Source organism: Ascidia mentula, chromosome 5, assembly GCF_947561715.1.
Source record: "Ascidia mentula chromosome 5, kaAscMent1.1, whole genome shotgun sequence".
NCBI lineage: Eukaryota > Metazoa > Chordata > Ascidiacea > Phlebobranchia > Ascidiidae > Ascidia > Ascidia mentula.
The window spans coordinates 630,529-645,507 of NC_138570.1; the positions used below are offsets into that span (position 1 = coordinate 630,529).

The 14,979-nt window shown below is 38.5% G+C and overlaps 4 protein-coding genes across 4 annotated transcripts; all 4 read left to right on the forward strand.

The window, feature by feature from the left end:
• The first annotated feature begins 1,764 nt into the window (after positions 1-1,764).
• Positions 1,765-3,271, forward strand: LOC145901738 (uncharacterized). The gene is made up of 4 exons (XM_082989508.1): positions 1,765-1,956; positions 2,095-2,253; positions 2,594-2,730; positions 3,052-3,271. The coding sequence occupies exons 1-4, from the start codon at positions 1,765-1,767 to the stop codon at positions 3,269-3,271; spliced, it is 708 nt and encodes a 235-aa protein (XP_082845634.1).
• Positions 3,272-5,526: 2,255 nt separating this feature from the next.
• On the forward strand, positions 5,527-7,427 carry LOC145901739 (uncharacterized). Its single transcript, XM_082989509.1, has 4 exons — positions 5,527-5,718; positions 6,303-6,461; positions 6,833-6,969; positions 7,217-7,427. The coding sequence occupies exons 1-4, from the start codon at positions 5,527-5,529 to the stop codon at positions 7,425-7,427; spliced, it is 699 nt and encodes a 232-aa protein (XP_082845635.1).
• Positions 7,428-9,306: 1,879 nt separating this feature from the next.
• On the forward strand, positions 9,307-11,161 carry LOC145901740 (uncharacterized). The gene is made up of 4 exons (XM_082989510.1): positions 9,307-9,492; positions 9,974-10,129; positions 10,617-10,753; positions 10,951-11,161. Exons 1-4 carry the CDS (start codon positions 9,307-9,309, stop codon positions 11,159-11,161), a joined length of 690 nt encoding a protein of 229 aa, XP_082845636.1.
• A 1,472-nt stretch (positions 11,162-12,633) lies between these two features.
• LOC145901744 (uncharacterized) lies at positions 12,634-13,985 on the forward strand. Its single transcript, XM_082989515.1, has 4 exons — positions 12,634-12,756; positions 12,975-13,133; positions 13,219-13,355; positions 13,775-13,985. Exons 1-4 carry the CDS (start codon positions 12,634-12,636, stop codon positions 13,983-13,985), a joined length of 630 nt encoding a protein of 209 aa, XP_082845641.1.
• Positions 13,986-14,979: the final 994 nt, after the last annotated feature.

Sequence of the window (14,979 nt, forward strand, 5' to 3'; positions counted from 1 at the left end):
AACGTGGAAAAGTATAGGGGGTTATGGTTAATATTCTTCAAATTTGAGAAGCTTTCCGTTTTTCCTCGCGAAAAAGTTTGATATTTTTAGATAGTATGGACGCCAAAGAATATCTACCCTCAAGGATGTCAACGGAAATCGATGTTTACTTGTGGTTATGACATAGCAAACATGTCATATTCATATTCGAATATTAATGCAAATTTTTTTTTGATTTTTCTTTCGTTGGAAAGTTCAGCCTGTGATCTATCTTTGTGTGAAAAAAGTAAGTCGCTACCTCGTAAGGCGGCCGAGTCACGTCCGTTTAAACTTTTGTTAACTGGCGATTTTTTTTTGTCAACTAACATCCCTCTGGTTGTTTCGCGGCAGTGCTTTTCATGTTCACTGCCCCACATGATTTACGTGGAAAGTCGGTTTGGGAAACCGTGATTTAAGTGATAATGCTGAGTGTTGTAAACCCAAAGCGTTTGGTGCGGATGTCGCTTGCCATACTTCTAACACAGTTGAATGGGTTAAGCAGGAAGGAACAGAGTTTAAACGAGGGAAGTTATAAGAATGTCCTTTCAGCTAAACCAAATGCTTCTAAAAGGGTGTGGCGTTGTTAAAGAACAGATGTAAAATGCAGGGAAGTATATGTTAGTTAAATGTTTGAACAAAAACTTTCATCTTCTAGTAAATTTTGCCATCCAGGACTTGACTCACTTGTTACGAAAGGGAGATATTGTGACTAATATTCTCTCTCATTTTTTAACCCCTTTAAGACGGAATTGATGAATTTGATGGGAATTGCTGTCACAAGCGGTGACCAGTGACGAAAGTTCACCAGAGTCCCATCATAAAACACAACAGCTTTTCAACTATCTTTCTCTGCATTAAATCTGCAGCACCCACGAAAAAGAATGAAAAAATTAGAGCACCCATTTTAAATTTCAGGAGTTTTAGAAATGTCCACTTGCATGTTGAGTAGAGTTTTACAGAGGTTTGCTTGTGGTTCATCGATCAGTTAGACCCTAGAGGGCCCTAGGCCATAGCGTTCCGTTTATGCGTGACGACAACTTATCTGGCAATGACTTCGGTTCGCAATAACGCATTCAACCATGACTGGACTGAGCTGGACGGATGCCACAAGGCTAAAACTGTTTGCAGCTGAATCAGCAAAAGTCGAGGCGTCAGTTTAACGTCAGGTAATCTAAAGTTGAATCCTTTCCCCCGTGTTTCGAGAAAGTCCGCTAATGCTGATGACTGACGCGTTTAGAGAATAAGAGTTTAGAGATTAATTTGAAAGACAGGATTGGTTTCTGGCAATTTGTGTTTTATTTGGGAGTTGTTAAAAGTTCAGTCTGATTCAAACCTTACCAAAAGAGCGTTTCTTAAAGTAACGAAAAAGTTGAGAGTAAACTTATCGTTTGCTGGTTTACGAGCAAACAACGTTTAATCCGTAATCTCTGCATTTCTTTAAATGTTGGGTGGAAGCCATGATGTGAAATGTGTATAATAATGTTGAATGAAACCTCAAACTTTTACAAAAACTGCTTGTATGTTAACATGCAGTACAGATAAACCTGGTCACTTTGACGTTTGGGGGCAACTTATTACTGAAGGCAGAATACTACCTAAAATGGTTGGAATAAATATAATGTATTTACATCAAAAAAATCCGAAACTATTTCTGGCAATGTGCATTCTAGTTCTTGCGGTTAGGTTAGAACCCCGGTTTGAGAACGTTTTCATGCAGTATAAGCAGTGAACAGCAACTAAACTGAAATGGAAAATTCCGACCATCTGTTGTCTCTTCCTAATGAAAAAGGGGAAATTTTGTGGCGCCGTTTGACCTTGGATGACTTTGAGGTCATGAAAGAGATGGTAACCGGTCAGTTTATAAAATACGAACCGCTAAGCGTCGCTCTGGAGCTTCCAGTAGAGGACGCTGTTGTTGGCTTCGTCGACCATTCCAAGGTAACTGTGGTTAAAAAATATGTATGTATGAAAGGAACTAAAAAAACAATTGCCCACTGCAAGTATTTGAACAACCATCTATACAATTATCCAACATTTTATCAGTGGGAAGAATTTATTGTAAATGTGTATACGCAGGTCTGCATACAGGATGGTCACTCAATTTGTGCCTACCACTCATCCAACAATCGGATGATCGGAATGTTTGTCAACTCAGGACCTCACACAGCGAAGAGAAGTTCAAACAACTGGGGAGAAGGACTGGATCTACCTTTAAAGATGGCCCAGTTGTTTAGAGTTAGTACATCTGTAGTTTTGTGAAACTAAACTCGTTAAAAACATGCTGGTTGTTCTCAAAACACCTGAATATTTCGAGCCAAAAGCGTCAACAAGACCATGGAATGACAGGGGTCTAAATAAAAAGTTACACCTAACCACAAGAACACCCAAATTTTCCATTTTGCTTATGTATTTGAGTAAAAGTATACTCAATGTCAATATACCCGTATAGCAGAAAACCTGATCGGGATTCGTTGCCAGGATATCCTGGGTTCGAATCCCGGTGTGGTCAAAAAATAAAGAAAGGTACACGTGCCGTTGATTTTACTGCAAGTGTAAATACCTTCCCTATGGTTAGGTGTTGGAATTCATGTCGAAGGGATCTGATAAGGCCGTTGCCAAGAGAGCAGGAGAGGAGAGTTTCATGAAGGGGGAATACCTGATAGTTCATCAAGATTACTTTAGAATGGGTCTCGGTGAAGCTCTCTGTACTAAGTGAGTTATATCGTTAATTACAAATAATTTGAATCATACGTATCATCGTTTCATTCCGTTTCCTCGTTCGATGAAGTTGAGTTGGGCCGTAATATATTGGTGCAAATTTGTAACTCGTAAACCCGTTGGCCCGAGACCAACATTTCTATTAAGTTCATGTAAATGCAAAAAACTTGAAGAGTCAGAGTAATGGTTTTACTTTAGGGTTAGAATAAGATAAAGGTTAACATGTGACGTAGTAAGTGTGTTATGGAATAAATAGCATTAAAAGTAATTGGTGTTGTATGAAAAGGGCAACCGTTTGACACGAACATTTAACAGATCGTGGGAGATTGCAAAGGAACAAGGTTGTAAGTTCTTCTTCGCCGAATGCACTTCGACATTCACAACAAAAATCTTCAAAAAGCACGGTGGGGAATCCCTGAAGGAAGTTCCCTATTCCAAATATACAGATCGCATTTCTGGCGAGAGAGTTTTGACAAAGTATCCGGAGCCACACAGTCTTGCCACTCTCATGTGCAAGGAGTTTGTGAATTTGTAATCTTTTGTGCCAAGTGTTCCAATTTTATTATCGTTGTTTTCACTGCAACAGCTAAAAAGTCGGTTTTGCAAGACCAAATACGATGTTGAAATCGGAATTGAAATTTGTGAAATGAAGGAGTCTCCCGACGCACACATGGAAATGTTAACCATTGCTTCGCGATGCCTCATTTTTGACATTTTTCCTAAGGGTCTGTTATATCGAAACCGTACTAAACCACGTTTGTTAATACTACTTGATTAAGCCGATGAAAATACAATAAACAACACCGGATCGGTGAACCAAGCCACCCTGGTAGGCTGTCGATCGATACCGTATCTGTAGTAGCTGAGTAAAACTTTTAAATCAATCTTTCAGACAGCTCTTTTAAAGATGTTTTTATTTTTGCCAGAAAAATATATTTCGCCCTGAAAAGGGCATCATCAGTTTCTGCAAAGTGTACAAAACAGCGTAAAATAACGAAGTAGAAGTCTGCCACATAAAGGAAAGTACCTTGATAAAAATTAAAAAAATTAAAAAAAATGTGGTTGCATAGGACACGGGCACAGATCAACGTGCAGAGTATGATCACACCTGTATGCAAATAGTATATTTGCAATGTGCCTTGTTTGTTTTCAATTGCTCTTCGTGTTTTGCTCTAGCGTTTTATGTCGTCACGATTGTGTGGCACTGCCAACAATCATTGTCCGCCTAAAGGCTCAAAAGTTCGAATCTCGTGTTCCCTTCTTTGTAGTGTTTTTTCCTCTTTACGGTTCGTTGCATTTTTTGGCGTCGTATATCCTGTGACGTGTACATTCAGATGTTGGACTTGCTCGCGAGTTTTGTCAGGTTTTGGGCGACATATTTTTTGTTGGAATTATACTGGCAGTCAGTTACTAGTTCTTTTCTTACATATCCAGGTTTTTATTTGCATTATCTAATTTTTAATTTTTTTTAATTTTTTTAATTTTTATCAAGGTACTTTCCTTTATGTGGCAGACTTCTACTTCGTTATTTTACGCTGTTTTGTACACTTTGCAGAAACTGATGATGCCCTTTTCAGGGCGAAATATATTTTTCTGACAAAAATAAAAACATCTTTAAAAGAGCTGTCTGAAAGATTGATTTAAAAGTTTTACTCAGCTACTACTTGATTAAGTGCGTACATTGGCCGGGCAAGTAAGAAACTTACATAAACGTGGGTTGGCCGGGATTAAGATATATTTTTGCCTGGGATGAAATTACTGACATCAATGTCTTCCATCATTCGATGATGTGTGTTTGTTGTATTTCTCTGTATTCGTGTCGAAATAATTGTAAGAATATAAAGTAATAAGCTTAGCTGACACCCACACATTTACAGGGCAGTTAACAGCAGTCAAAATACCACACAATTGGTAATATTCACATAGCAGTTAAACTCACGAAGATAATTATAAACCACGTGGGTATGACGTGCGAGCGATCCGTTAATGCGTGACGACAACTTTGCTGGCAATGCATTCGGTTCCGCAATAACGCATTCAACCGCGACTCAGTTTTCTAAAGTTAAATCCTTTCCACCGTGTTTCGAGAAAGTTCGCTGGCGCTGTTGGCTGACGCGTTTAAAGATGAATTGTATAGAGATTAATTTAAAAGACAGGATTGGTTTCTGGCGATTTTTGTTTTATTGGGGGGCTGTTAAATGGTCTGGTTCAAACCTTGCCAAAAGAGCGTTTCTTAAAGTAACGAAAAAGTTGAGAGTAAACTTATCGTCTGCTGGTTTACGAGCAAACAACGTTTAATCCGTAATCTCTGCATTTCTTTAAATGTTGGGTGGAAGCCATGATGTGAAATGTGTATAATAATGTTAAATGAAACCTCAAACTTTTACAAAAACTACTTGTATGTTAACATGCAGCACAAATAAACCTGGTCCACTTTGACGTTTGGGGCAACTTATTACTGAAGGCAGAATACAACCTAAAATGGTTGGAAAAACATAATGTACTTGGGTGCAAAATAAGTGGAGTTAATAACTTTGAATGAAAAAGCCAAAGCTAAGATGAGGTTCATCATCAGTACTGCTACAGCAGGTTGCAAGTGTAGGTTCGAAACGTTTACTGAAAATGATTAACAGCATCTTAGCTTTGGCTTTTTTATTCAAAACATAATGTATTTACACCAAACAAATTCAAAACTATTTCCAGCAATGTGCATTTTAGTTCTTACGGCAAGGTCAGATATCCGGTTTGAGAAGTTTGTAGTATAAGCAGTTAACAGCAACTAAATTGAAAATGGTAAATTCCAACCATCTGTTGTCTCTTCCCGATGGAAAAGGGGAGATTTTGTGGCGCCGTTTGACCTTGGATGACTTTGAGGTCATGAAAGAGATGGTAACCGGCCAGCTTATAAAACATGAACCCGTATGTGTGGCCCTGGAGCTTCCAGTAGAGGACGCTGTTGTTGGCTTAGTTGATCACTCCAAGGTAACTTAAAACAACTTCTGGGCGGGTGATTGGCAGCATTGGTCAAGAGACCGAATGACCTGGGTTTAATAAATCCCCAAAAAAAAAAAAATAAAAAAAAAAAATAAAACAACTTTGGCAAGCAATTTACAACATAGATCAAGCGCCCGACCCACGTACCAAGAATATAACCTGGCCGAGATTCGTGAGAACAGTTCGAATCCTGGGTGGTCAAAAAAAAGTTGCAGTAATTGGCAGAACGACAAAAGTCGCTCGACTCATATATCATGTAGGAAAGTTTCGCCCTTGATTGTCTGAGTTCGAAAACTCTCCCAAATCAGCAAGGATTTTTTTTGCACTATAAGGAAGGCAATAATTGCACTAAATGACATTTTCAATAACGTAAAAAAATGCGACCAACAGCGCTGTTGTCTCTCTGGAAGCAGAATAAAACCGTGCTGGGTCAAACTAGCAGATAATGTTCATGTTCTTAGATAATGTTCATGTACGCCAAACAATAAATATACTACTAGTATTTGCAACAATCATCAACACAATTATCCAACAATTTATGCATGGAAATTACTATAAATGTGTGTACGCAGACTTGCATACAGGATGGTCACTCAGTTTGTGCCTACGACTCATCCAACAATCGGATGATCGGAATGTTTATCAATTCAGGACCTCACACAGCGAAGAAAAGTTCAAACAACTGGGGAGAAGGACTGGATCTACCTTTAAAGATGGCCCAGTTGTTCAGAGTTAGTACGTCAATAATTTGATTTAAAACATTCTGGTTGATCTTAAAATAGCTGACATCCTGGCAAAGTTAATACTTTGCCGCCAATTTAGAACCGGGTAGCAACATCAAGCACAATATTGTTTTTTGGTTGAATTCATTTATGGATTCAATATGTTTTAATTTACATGTGAAAATAAAAAAGCTCGTTTTAAATTTGAAATGGGGGCCTTTGACCAATGCGTACATTTGAGTTTAAAAGCATGGAATGCCAGGGGCAAATACACGGTCAAACCGGACCAGAAAAGGCGTGAATTTGCGTATTTTGCTTCAGCACTTTAGAAAACGTGCCGTTGATTTTACTCCAAGTTTTAATCCCTCTCCTATGATTAGGTGGTGGAATTCATGTCGAAGGGACATGACAAGGCCGTTGCCATGAGAGCAGGTGAGGGAAAGTACCTGAAGGGGGAATACCTGATAGTCCACAAAGATTACTTTAGAATGGGTGTTGGTGAAGCTCTCTGTACGAAGTGAGTTATATAGTTGATTTTTATTTGTTTCGAAACTGTATGTAATGTTTTAATGCTTTATCAACAATTTGTTCCGAATTTATATCGTGTAAAAAGCTGCTAATAAAACTGCCAACCAGTGGCCCTAAACCTATCAATTTTAATGTGTGTAAAATGCGGTTAAGGTTGATTTTGTGATTTGTCACCTTCCAACACAATGTGTAGACATAGGGTTATGTGAAACAAATCATAAACGAAATACGAACAGATCGTGGGAGGTTGCGAAGGAACAAGGTTGTAAGTTCTTCTTCGCCGAATGCACTTCGATATTCACAACAAAAATCTTCAAAAAGCACGGTGGAGAATCCCTGAAGGAAGTCCCCTATTCCGAATACACGGATCGCATTTCTGGCGAGAGAGTTTTGACAAAGTATCCGGAGCCGCACAGTGTTGCCACTCTCATGTGTAAAGAGTTGTGAATATTAGACGACCATGTTGTGCCTGCTTACTATCGTCAAGGTACATGTATGACACCTAAAACCCCATTCAGTGCGTTGTTTTTGATATAGGACTGAATTGCTTCGATCACTAAATATTAATTAACAATCGTAGACATTCGTCCAGTTCATTGTACGTCATGTTTTTATTTTGGAAGAGATTTAGCATTTCAATGCATTGTAATGTTGCAAAGTTGCTTCGATTTTCACACAGTATTGTTTATTTATGACGTAATGTTTGTAAAAGTTTGCTAAATGCCTTCGCTCGAGTCAGTTTGAGTTTCCCTGATGACTATTTTCGTTGTGATTTCCGAAATTTACATGACTGGAGATTGTGTGTGCTTTGTACAGCGACTGTCAGATGCGTGACGACTTTTCGTAACGACCGTAACGCGACTTACAAACGACCGGAGACATTTCGAGTTGTGTTGGCGTATGTTGTAGAACACAATCTGCTTCCTTGGTTTGGAATTGATAGGTTGCCGTATACGCGTGCATTTGTAACTGGCATTCGTCGCTTGAACGATTACCGAGGCAACAATAGCAGGGACGCGGGTAGGGTTGTGATGTTATTATTTTTAGACACTGTATCCTGTTTCATTAAAACGTCAACAAAACGGATGAAGTTAATATTTGTTGTGTTTGCAATTGTTGTCCCCATGACTGTGGTATAACCTATCTCACCATGTGCACAGTTTTCTTTGGTAAACTTTGTGATGGGAGAGCAGCGATGCATTTCGACCTGGCCACGTTGTTTGCGGAGAGTTAACATCCGAGCATTGATAAATTTGATAGTTAATTTTAAACTGAAGTTGTTTTGCCGATGTTTCCTCGACGAACAGTAAATGAGTGGATCGACATGAATTTAGTAATTACAACAAAACCTTACAGTTCACGATTTGGTGATGGATGTCATGTTGTCATGTGTAGAAGGGCGTGCAAGAAAGAAGGGAATTTTTATGCGGAGAGTTCTCATTCGGGCATTACTTATTTTAGTTAGTTATTAACTGAGGTTGTTGCGGCAGCAGCGCAACACAACCGTAAGGCTGCCTGCCACAGGAGATAAAATAAAAAATCACTGCTTTCAATCAACGGCAGTCAGCTTCAAACGCACAAATCTTTCCACCAAATTGTTTGTATTATTCGTGAGCGAAATGTGGTAACTGAAAAATTTAAAATGAGAAACTATAGAAATATTAACACAAAATTAATGAAGCGGAACATATGACAAGTGACGCGTGAAATAGAAAAAGGCGATGAAAGAAAGTCGCACTGCAGCAACAAGTATCCGGTGCGCTGCAGTCACAGAGTTTTGCCGAAGCGTGTTTCATGTTACCTGACCCACATTGTTCAGGAGGGAACAAAATAACGTGGAAAGTCGGTTATAATGTTAGCGTAAACCAACTAAGATTAACGTTTCCTTCAAAGCTACTTGCTGGCCTGATGACTTAAAACTTTAAAAGTTAATTGTTTAAAACAGAAGCAGCAGTTTGTAATTGTTGGCAATGGAAAGAATTTTGCAATACTGACGTAGATTTGAAACGAAGTCGGTCAAAGGTGAACACGTAAACATCGTTAATACCAACGGGTCGAGTTGCTTAAGATAAAGTTATTAAAACTAAGAATGATATCTAACTTTAACCAGCTGTTTTGCTAACTTTTCACGCAAAAGAGACTCAATAAATTGTCCTACAACTTCAGTGGAGTTTGTCAATATGTTGACATTCATTTAAAAGTAAACTTGTCACGTTATGCCCACCACACCCTACAGCAAATCTGAACGTAACATAAACATTAAGTTATAATAACTGAAGTTATGCCATGTAAACTGCACATGGTTTAACATAGTTAGGAGTAAGAAATGGAGAAGTTAAACCCCTTGTTAAAGCTGCCTAACAATAATGGCGAAATATTCTGGCGACGACTGACAATGGACGACATCCACGTGGTGGAGGAAATGCTCCTTGATCACTATGTGAAATACAATGACCTGTCTGCGGTTTTGACGCGAGAAGAAGCCGACGCGGGATTGGTCGGTTACGCCAAGGTAAAACGATTGGAAAAATTGGTCAGGACCAGGGTTGGGCAAAATTTATCACAAGTTTGAGAGGTGACCCAGTGGGTCACGTGGGTAAAAGTGGACAAACCTGGTAATGTTTACACTTTAGTTAATGAACTACCTACTTGTAATCATTGACGTGCAAATAGTATCACCGAAAAGCATCGAAATGTACAGTAAAATTACATTCAACTATTGTGGCACGAACAATTTTCTGTGTGACGCTAAATTATGTCAACGCCTGGCCCATGTTGGGATGAGACGCTTGGCATATTTACCAAGTGGAAAAGCAAATCCCTGAACAGGATAATACGGGTTCAAATCCCAGCGGTGGTAAAGAAACGTGAAAATCAAACTGTGGTTATTTGACAGGAAACAGATAAAAAGATACGCTCGATAACAATTTAGTAAATTAAATACTTACAGTTCACAGTTTGGTCACAGATGAAACATTGCTATGTGCATTAAGGCGTGTCTGAAAGATGGGAATTCAATATGTGCTTACGATCCGATTACGAACCGCGTATGTGGAATTTCGATCAACTCCGGCCCTCACACAATAAACAAATATACAGACTGGTCGGAAGAGACACAACTGCCCCTGAAGATGGCGCAAGCATTTAAAGTACGTTTCTCTCTATATTTATAAATTTAGGACATGTGCATTCATGAACCAACGAGCCTCTGAATGACGTCAGCAGATTTGTTCGAAAAATCGATTTAGCTTATGAGCTAGAAGCTTCAACGGTTTCTTATTCCAATAGAATTGTTTAGGTGTAAAAGTCTTCGTTAACTGTTTAACTGCCTTTCTAGACTGGTTACTGTGCGTAATATAGTCAACCGGTTGAGAATTTCGCGGGATTCTTTGAGACAACATTAAAGTCAAAGATATGCCCAGCAGCTATTTGCAACTTACTCATGTCGTGTATTTGTGCAAAAATGGAAAATCAATGAAACAAATTAAGTTTTAGATGCAAAGATTTCGGACCTTTTGTTTTCACTTCATGTTCTGGGAATTCAGATTAAGTTTTACATCAGAGCGATTCAAGGCCCAACAATATAATACTAATACGCCATTTTATAATGGGTGATTATCTGTTTTTGTTAAACAGCTGGTTTCATTCATCAGCAAAGGACCGGAAAATGCACTTGCCTCACGAGCAGGGATTGAGAAGTTTGTCAAATGTGAATTACTGTCGGTGCACGGGGATTTCATAAGACAGGGAATCGGTGAAGCACTTTGCAAAAAGTGAGTTTTAAATGTTGTACAAATTTACGGGAAGAAGTATTTTCAGGTCAATGTCGGTCGGCTTACTTTTGAGACAAACGTATTTCACTAAACATCATCTTCAATTTCTTTAATTCGCCGTGTCCGTCTCTGGTCGAGGATGCAAAAGTTCTGAGTATCACTAGTTGGGTTGGTTACAAACTATATCATATCTATAGATTATGGGAAATTGCGAGGGCTGGAGGATGCAAGTTCTGTTTCGCCGAATGCACGTCATCTTTCACGGTGAAAATCTTCAACAAGAACGGAGGGGAATGCCTGAGGGAAGTCCCCTATTCCGAATACGTGGATCCCATTTCTGGAAAGAAAATTTATCAAAATATGCCTGAACCTCATAACATAGGAACACTCATGTGTAAAAAGCTGTGAGATCAGTTGAATTTCATAACGGCAACTCACTCTGTGGAATATATATCGTGGGTTTTCCAGCAACAAACACAATGACATTGAACCGCTCTTGCGGAGTACAGAAACTTACTGCATAAACATTTCGGATGGGATTACCTTCGTGCTGTGTGCTTAATGTATGGTTGTAGTTTATAAGATCGTGGAAGTGAGGTTGAAGAACGTACATTACCTCCCCCCCCTCCACCGATCCAAGCGTACGTTTCCGGGGAAAGTTTAGGTGGAGGTCGTACCTGACGTCGCTTGTCGTAATCTTGTTTTTGAATTTTCTTGGTTTTGAGATCTTTTGCTCTGAAACTCACGGTAGTATTGTTTGTAAACAAAATTTAAAACAAAACGCCATAGTTTAATGTTATATCGCCCAAAATATACAAAAAAAGGTAAACAAAGTTACATACAGTAAGTGCAATAGTGCAAATACGGTCATAGCGTGACTTCGACCTGCGTATAAAGCGACAGCGCAAAAACAATGCGTCAAAAAAGCAAACAGGAATCAAATTGGGTTGTTATGGGTTAAATGATATTGCATCCTGTTCTGTGAAAATATTCATTTAAATTAAGTAGGTAAAAAGACATGGTCAATTGTTTGCAGCTGAGTCAGCCAAAAGTGATCTGGGCGTCGGTTTGTTTTCAGTTGATCTCTAATTGTAAAGATTAGGCGTATTTGACAAATGTTCAGTTAGTGTTGTTAATACTATAGCGCCTCTCCAGTCAACCGCGAGTCAAGTTGAACAAAACTTTATTTTTTTACGAGTTATTTACAAGCGAGAAGCGAGTCTTGAGAAATTTTTTAACAATTTTTGAAACATGTTTAAGTGTTCGAGCTTACGCTATGAGTAAAAGTAAACTTATCAATTCAGTGGAGTTCTTGGTCTGCTGCAAATCCAATTTGTAGGAAGGTTGTATAAAGCAATAAAATGTTTTTACTTCATGAAATCTACCTAACCAGCAACACTTCTTTCACGTGACACGTGAGCCCCGCCCATTTCATTTCATTTTTATTTTTTATATGATTTCTTATTATAAACTTTTTATCGTTGTTTGGCCTGATTAAGCAATGTTAGCCTGTGGTGATAAAAAAGTAGGTCACTCGCATCACCAGCTCAGAGCGTCGTCCAGTATGCTAGCACCAGAGGTTTCTACTGTTCGGCCAGTTTTATCGTTTTATCATTTTAGCATCTAACTATGTCTTTTCTGTTTATGTTATTTGTAGAACTGAAGATGCTTTAATAAAAAGCGAAACATGTTTTATAAAATCAGAAGCGTGGACATAAAGTTGTTCTAGTAACATTTAAAATTGAAGGTTGTATAAACGTAATACCATTTGTGCCGAAAGGGAAAGTTACTTCAAATGAGTTAAATAAGTGATGGAATTGTCAAATCATTTACTGAAACTGCCTGGTGGTCAAGAAGGAATATATTGGCGTCGACTAACGATGGACGACATTGGCACCGTGAAACAAATGTTATTGGGGCAATTTTTGAAGTACGAACCCCTGGTTACTGCATTGAAATTGCCACCAGAGCTCGCTATCAAGGGCACTGTTGGTTTTGCGGAGGTAAGAATGAAAAAACCTGATCAGGATTCATGGCCAGGATATCAAGGGTTCGAATCCGGGAGTGGTAAATAAATAAATAAAATAATGAACGCTGAAGTGTTTCATGCAACCGCATGGCATACAGGATCGCTGGTTTGTCTGTTTTGACGACAAAAACGAGCACCTAGTCTTATTCATAACAAATTTTACGTTTGTGCAACATTGCTATGTGTATTAAGGCGTGTCTGAAAGATGGGAATTCAATATGTGCCTACGATCCAATTACGAACCGCGTATGTGGAATTTCGATCAACTCCGGACCTCACACTACACTCACTTACGAAAACAATAGTTTCGAAAACACTGACTTGCCCCCAAAATTGCAGCAAGTATTTAAAGTAGGTTTGTTATTTCCTATTATGTCATAATACATGCGGAATATTTCCTGTTTATCAATATTACTTGAACTTTGTTGTTGCAAAGGTGATTGAGTTCATCAGCAAAGGTCCGGAAAACGCACTTGCCACACGAGCCGGGAATGAGAAGTTTGTGAAATGTGAAATACTGTCGGTACACGAAGATTTCATTAGAATGGGAATCGGTGAAGCAATTTGCAAGAAGTATAAAGTTACAAATATTTAAAATTGTCCGAAATCATATAATTAACGATACGTTGCAAGTATTTTGTGAACTGGACTTAGAATGGCGGTTTGCGAGTCAGTTAGGTGATTTGAGAACGGGGTTAAAGACGGACACTTGCCAAATGACCCACAGTAAATATTACCACCACTTTCCTTAAATTCAAATGCAAACCCAATTTCAAAATTTTATCTGATAAAGACATTTTAGCTTTTAGAAAAGATTAAATTTAAATTCAGAAGGAATTTCATTACGTTGCAAAAAATATCATGGGATTCCAAATAAATATAGATTTTATTCAAAATTTGTGCCACGACAACTCCTTTAGAGGGCGGTCATAACAGTGACGTCAGATTGAAAAGAAATGAACGTTGTATCAAAATTTGAAAGCATTTTTCAGATTATGGGAAATTGCAAGGGATGAAGGATGCAAGTTCTGTTTCGCCGAATGCACGTCATCTTTCACGGAAAAAATCTTTAAGAAGAACGGAGGGGAATGCCTGAGGGAAGTCCCCTATTCCGAATACGTGGATCCCATTTCTGAAGAAAAAATTTATCAAAATATGCCTGGACCTCATAACATAGGAACGCTGATGTGTAAAAAGCTGTGAGATCAGTTGAATTTCATAACTGCAACTCACTCTGTGAGATATGTTGGTTAATATTGGTTTTCCCTCTTCCTTCCAGCTTGTCAATGTTTAGCGTAATGTGCTGCAAATGTTCCAGTCATGACTGCCTTCTTGTTTCGTGGTAAATGTTGGTTTCTTAATAACCTGATTTATGTTTATAAACCTCATCTTTCCATCGCATGTCTTCGTTGTATTTTTTGCCTTTGGAATCACACAAGATTGGTCAAGTATCAAAAAATAACCAAACTTTCTTTATTGTTGCTTGTGTGTTGTATTTACGTCGCGTAGATGTGCGTATGTTATTTTGGGTTAATCGCTTTCGCTTCTCCCTGACATATGGATAAATATCTGACATATGGAAAATCGGCTTAATTTGGGTTTAATTATCAAATCGGGCTTTTTTGACAATCCTGTCTATGTATTTTTTCTCATTTCGACTTCGTTATAAATATCGTCACGGCCATAAGCTAAGAAGGAAGGAATAAACTAAGCGCGGACTAAGACAGAGGGAGAAGGAAACGTAACACGATTGAAGCTCTCGTCGCTGCATGTTAACGTTATATGTTGTGAACCAAGGTATGTTTCGTTATGGTTTGATTTTAATTAAAAGTTCGCAAAGGTAGTCCCTGGCAAATGTTTTTTACAGTCATAGGAGTCGTGATACACGGAGTATTTTCTTTTTGCAAACGCGAGTCCCTGCAAACCCAACGAATAAACACAAATTAATTAGAAGACCAACATTTAAAAACCGATTTGTGCGCACACAACACAGACATTGTGTTTCAGTCTATCTACAAATAATCTCACAAGGTCGGAATCCTTGCGCAAAAAACTATGAAAGAATTCGAATCCCAGTCACACTATGCATGTACATTCACTGTCCGTATAAATCCGTGTGCTGCTGTACATTCGGTTTTACATTTTGTTAATTTTTTCATTTACGTAGTAATTTTCTGCGCAAAATAAACATGATTTG

Excerpts from the sequence above, each read along its gene's own strand:
- LOC145901738 (XM_082989508.1), top strand. The coding sequence starts at position 1,765 with ATGGAAAATTCCGACCATCTGTTGTCTCTTCCTAATGAAAAAGGGGAA. Across the intron at positions 1,957-2,094 it reads GCTTCGTCGACCATTCCAAG|GTCTGCATACAGGATGGTCA; the intron begins GTAACTGTGGTT and ends GTGTATACGCAG. Across the intron at positions 2,731-3,051 it reads GGTGAAGCTCTCTGTACTAA|ATCGTGGGAGATTGCAAAGG; the intron begins GTGAGTTATATC and ends AACATTTAACAG.
- LOC145901739 (XM_082989509.1), top strand. The coding sequence starts at position 5,527 with ATGGTAAATTCCAACCATCTGTTGTCTCTTCCCGATGGAAAAGGGGAG. Across the intron at positions 6,462-6,832 it reads AGATGGCCCAGTTGTTCAGA|GTGGTGGAATTCATGTCGAA; the intron begins GTTAGTACGTCA and ends TCCTATGATTAG. Across the intron at positions 6,970-7,216 it reads GGTGAAGCTCTCTGTACGAA|ATCGTGGGAGGTTGCGAAGG; the intron begins GTGAGTTATATA and ends AAATACGAACAG.
- LOC145901740 (XM_082989510.1), top strand. The coding sequence starts at position 9,307 with ATGGAGAAGTTAAACCCCTTGTTAAAGCTGCCTAACAATAATGGCGAA. Across the intron at positions 9,493-9,973 it reads GATTGGTCGGTTACGCCAAG|GCGTGTCTGAAAGATGGGAA; the intron begins GTAAAACGATTG and ends ATGTGCATTAAG. Across the intron at positions 10,130-10,616 it reads AGATGGCGCAAGCATTTAAA|CTGGTTTCATTCATCAGCAA; the intron begins GTACGTTTCTCT and ends TTTGTTAAACAG.
- LOC145901744 (XM_082989515.1), top strand. The coding sequence starts at position 12,634 with ATGGACGACATTGGCACCGTGAAACAAATGTTATTGGGGCAATTTTTG. Across the intron at positions 12,757-12,974 it reads GCACTGTTGGTTTTGCGGAG|GCGTGTCTGAAAGATGGGAA; the intron begins GTAAGAATGAAA and ends ATGTGTATTAAG. Across the intron at positions 13,356-13,774 it reads GGTGAAGCAATTTGCAAGAA|ATTATGGGAAATTGCAAGGG; the intron begins GTATAAAGTTAC and ends AGCATTTTTCAG.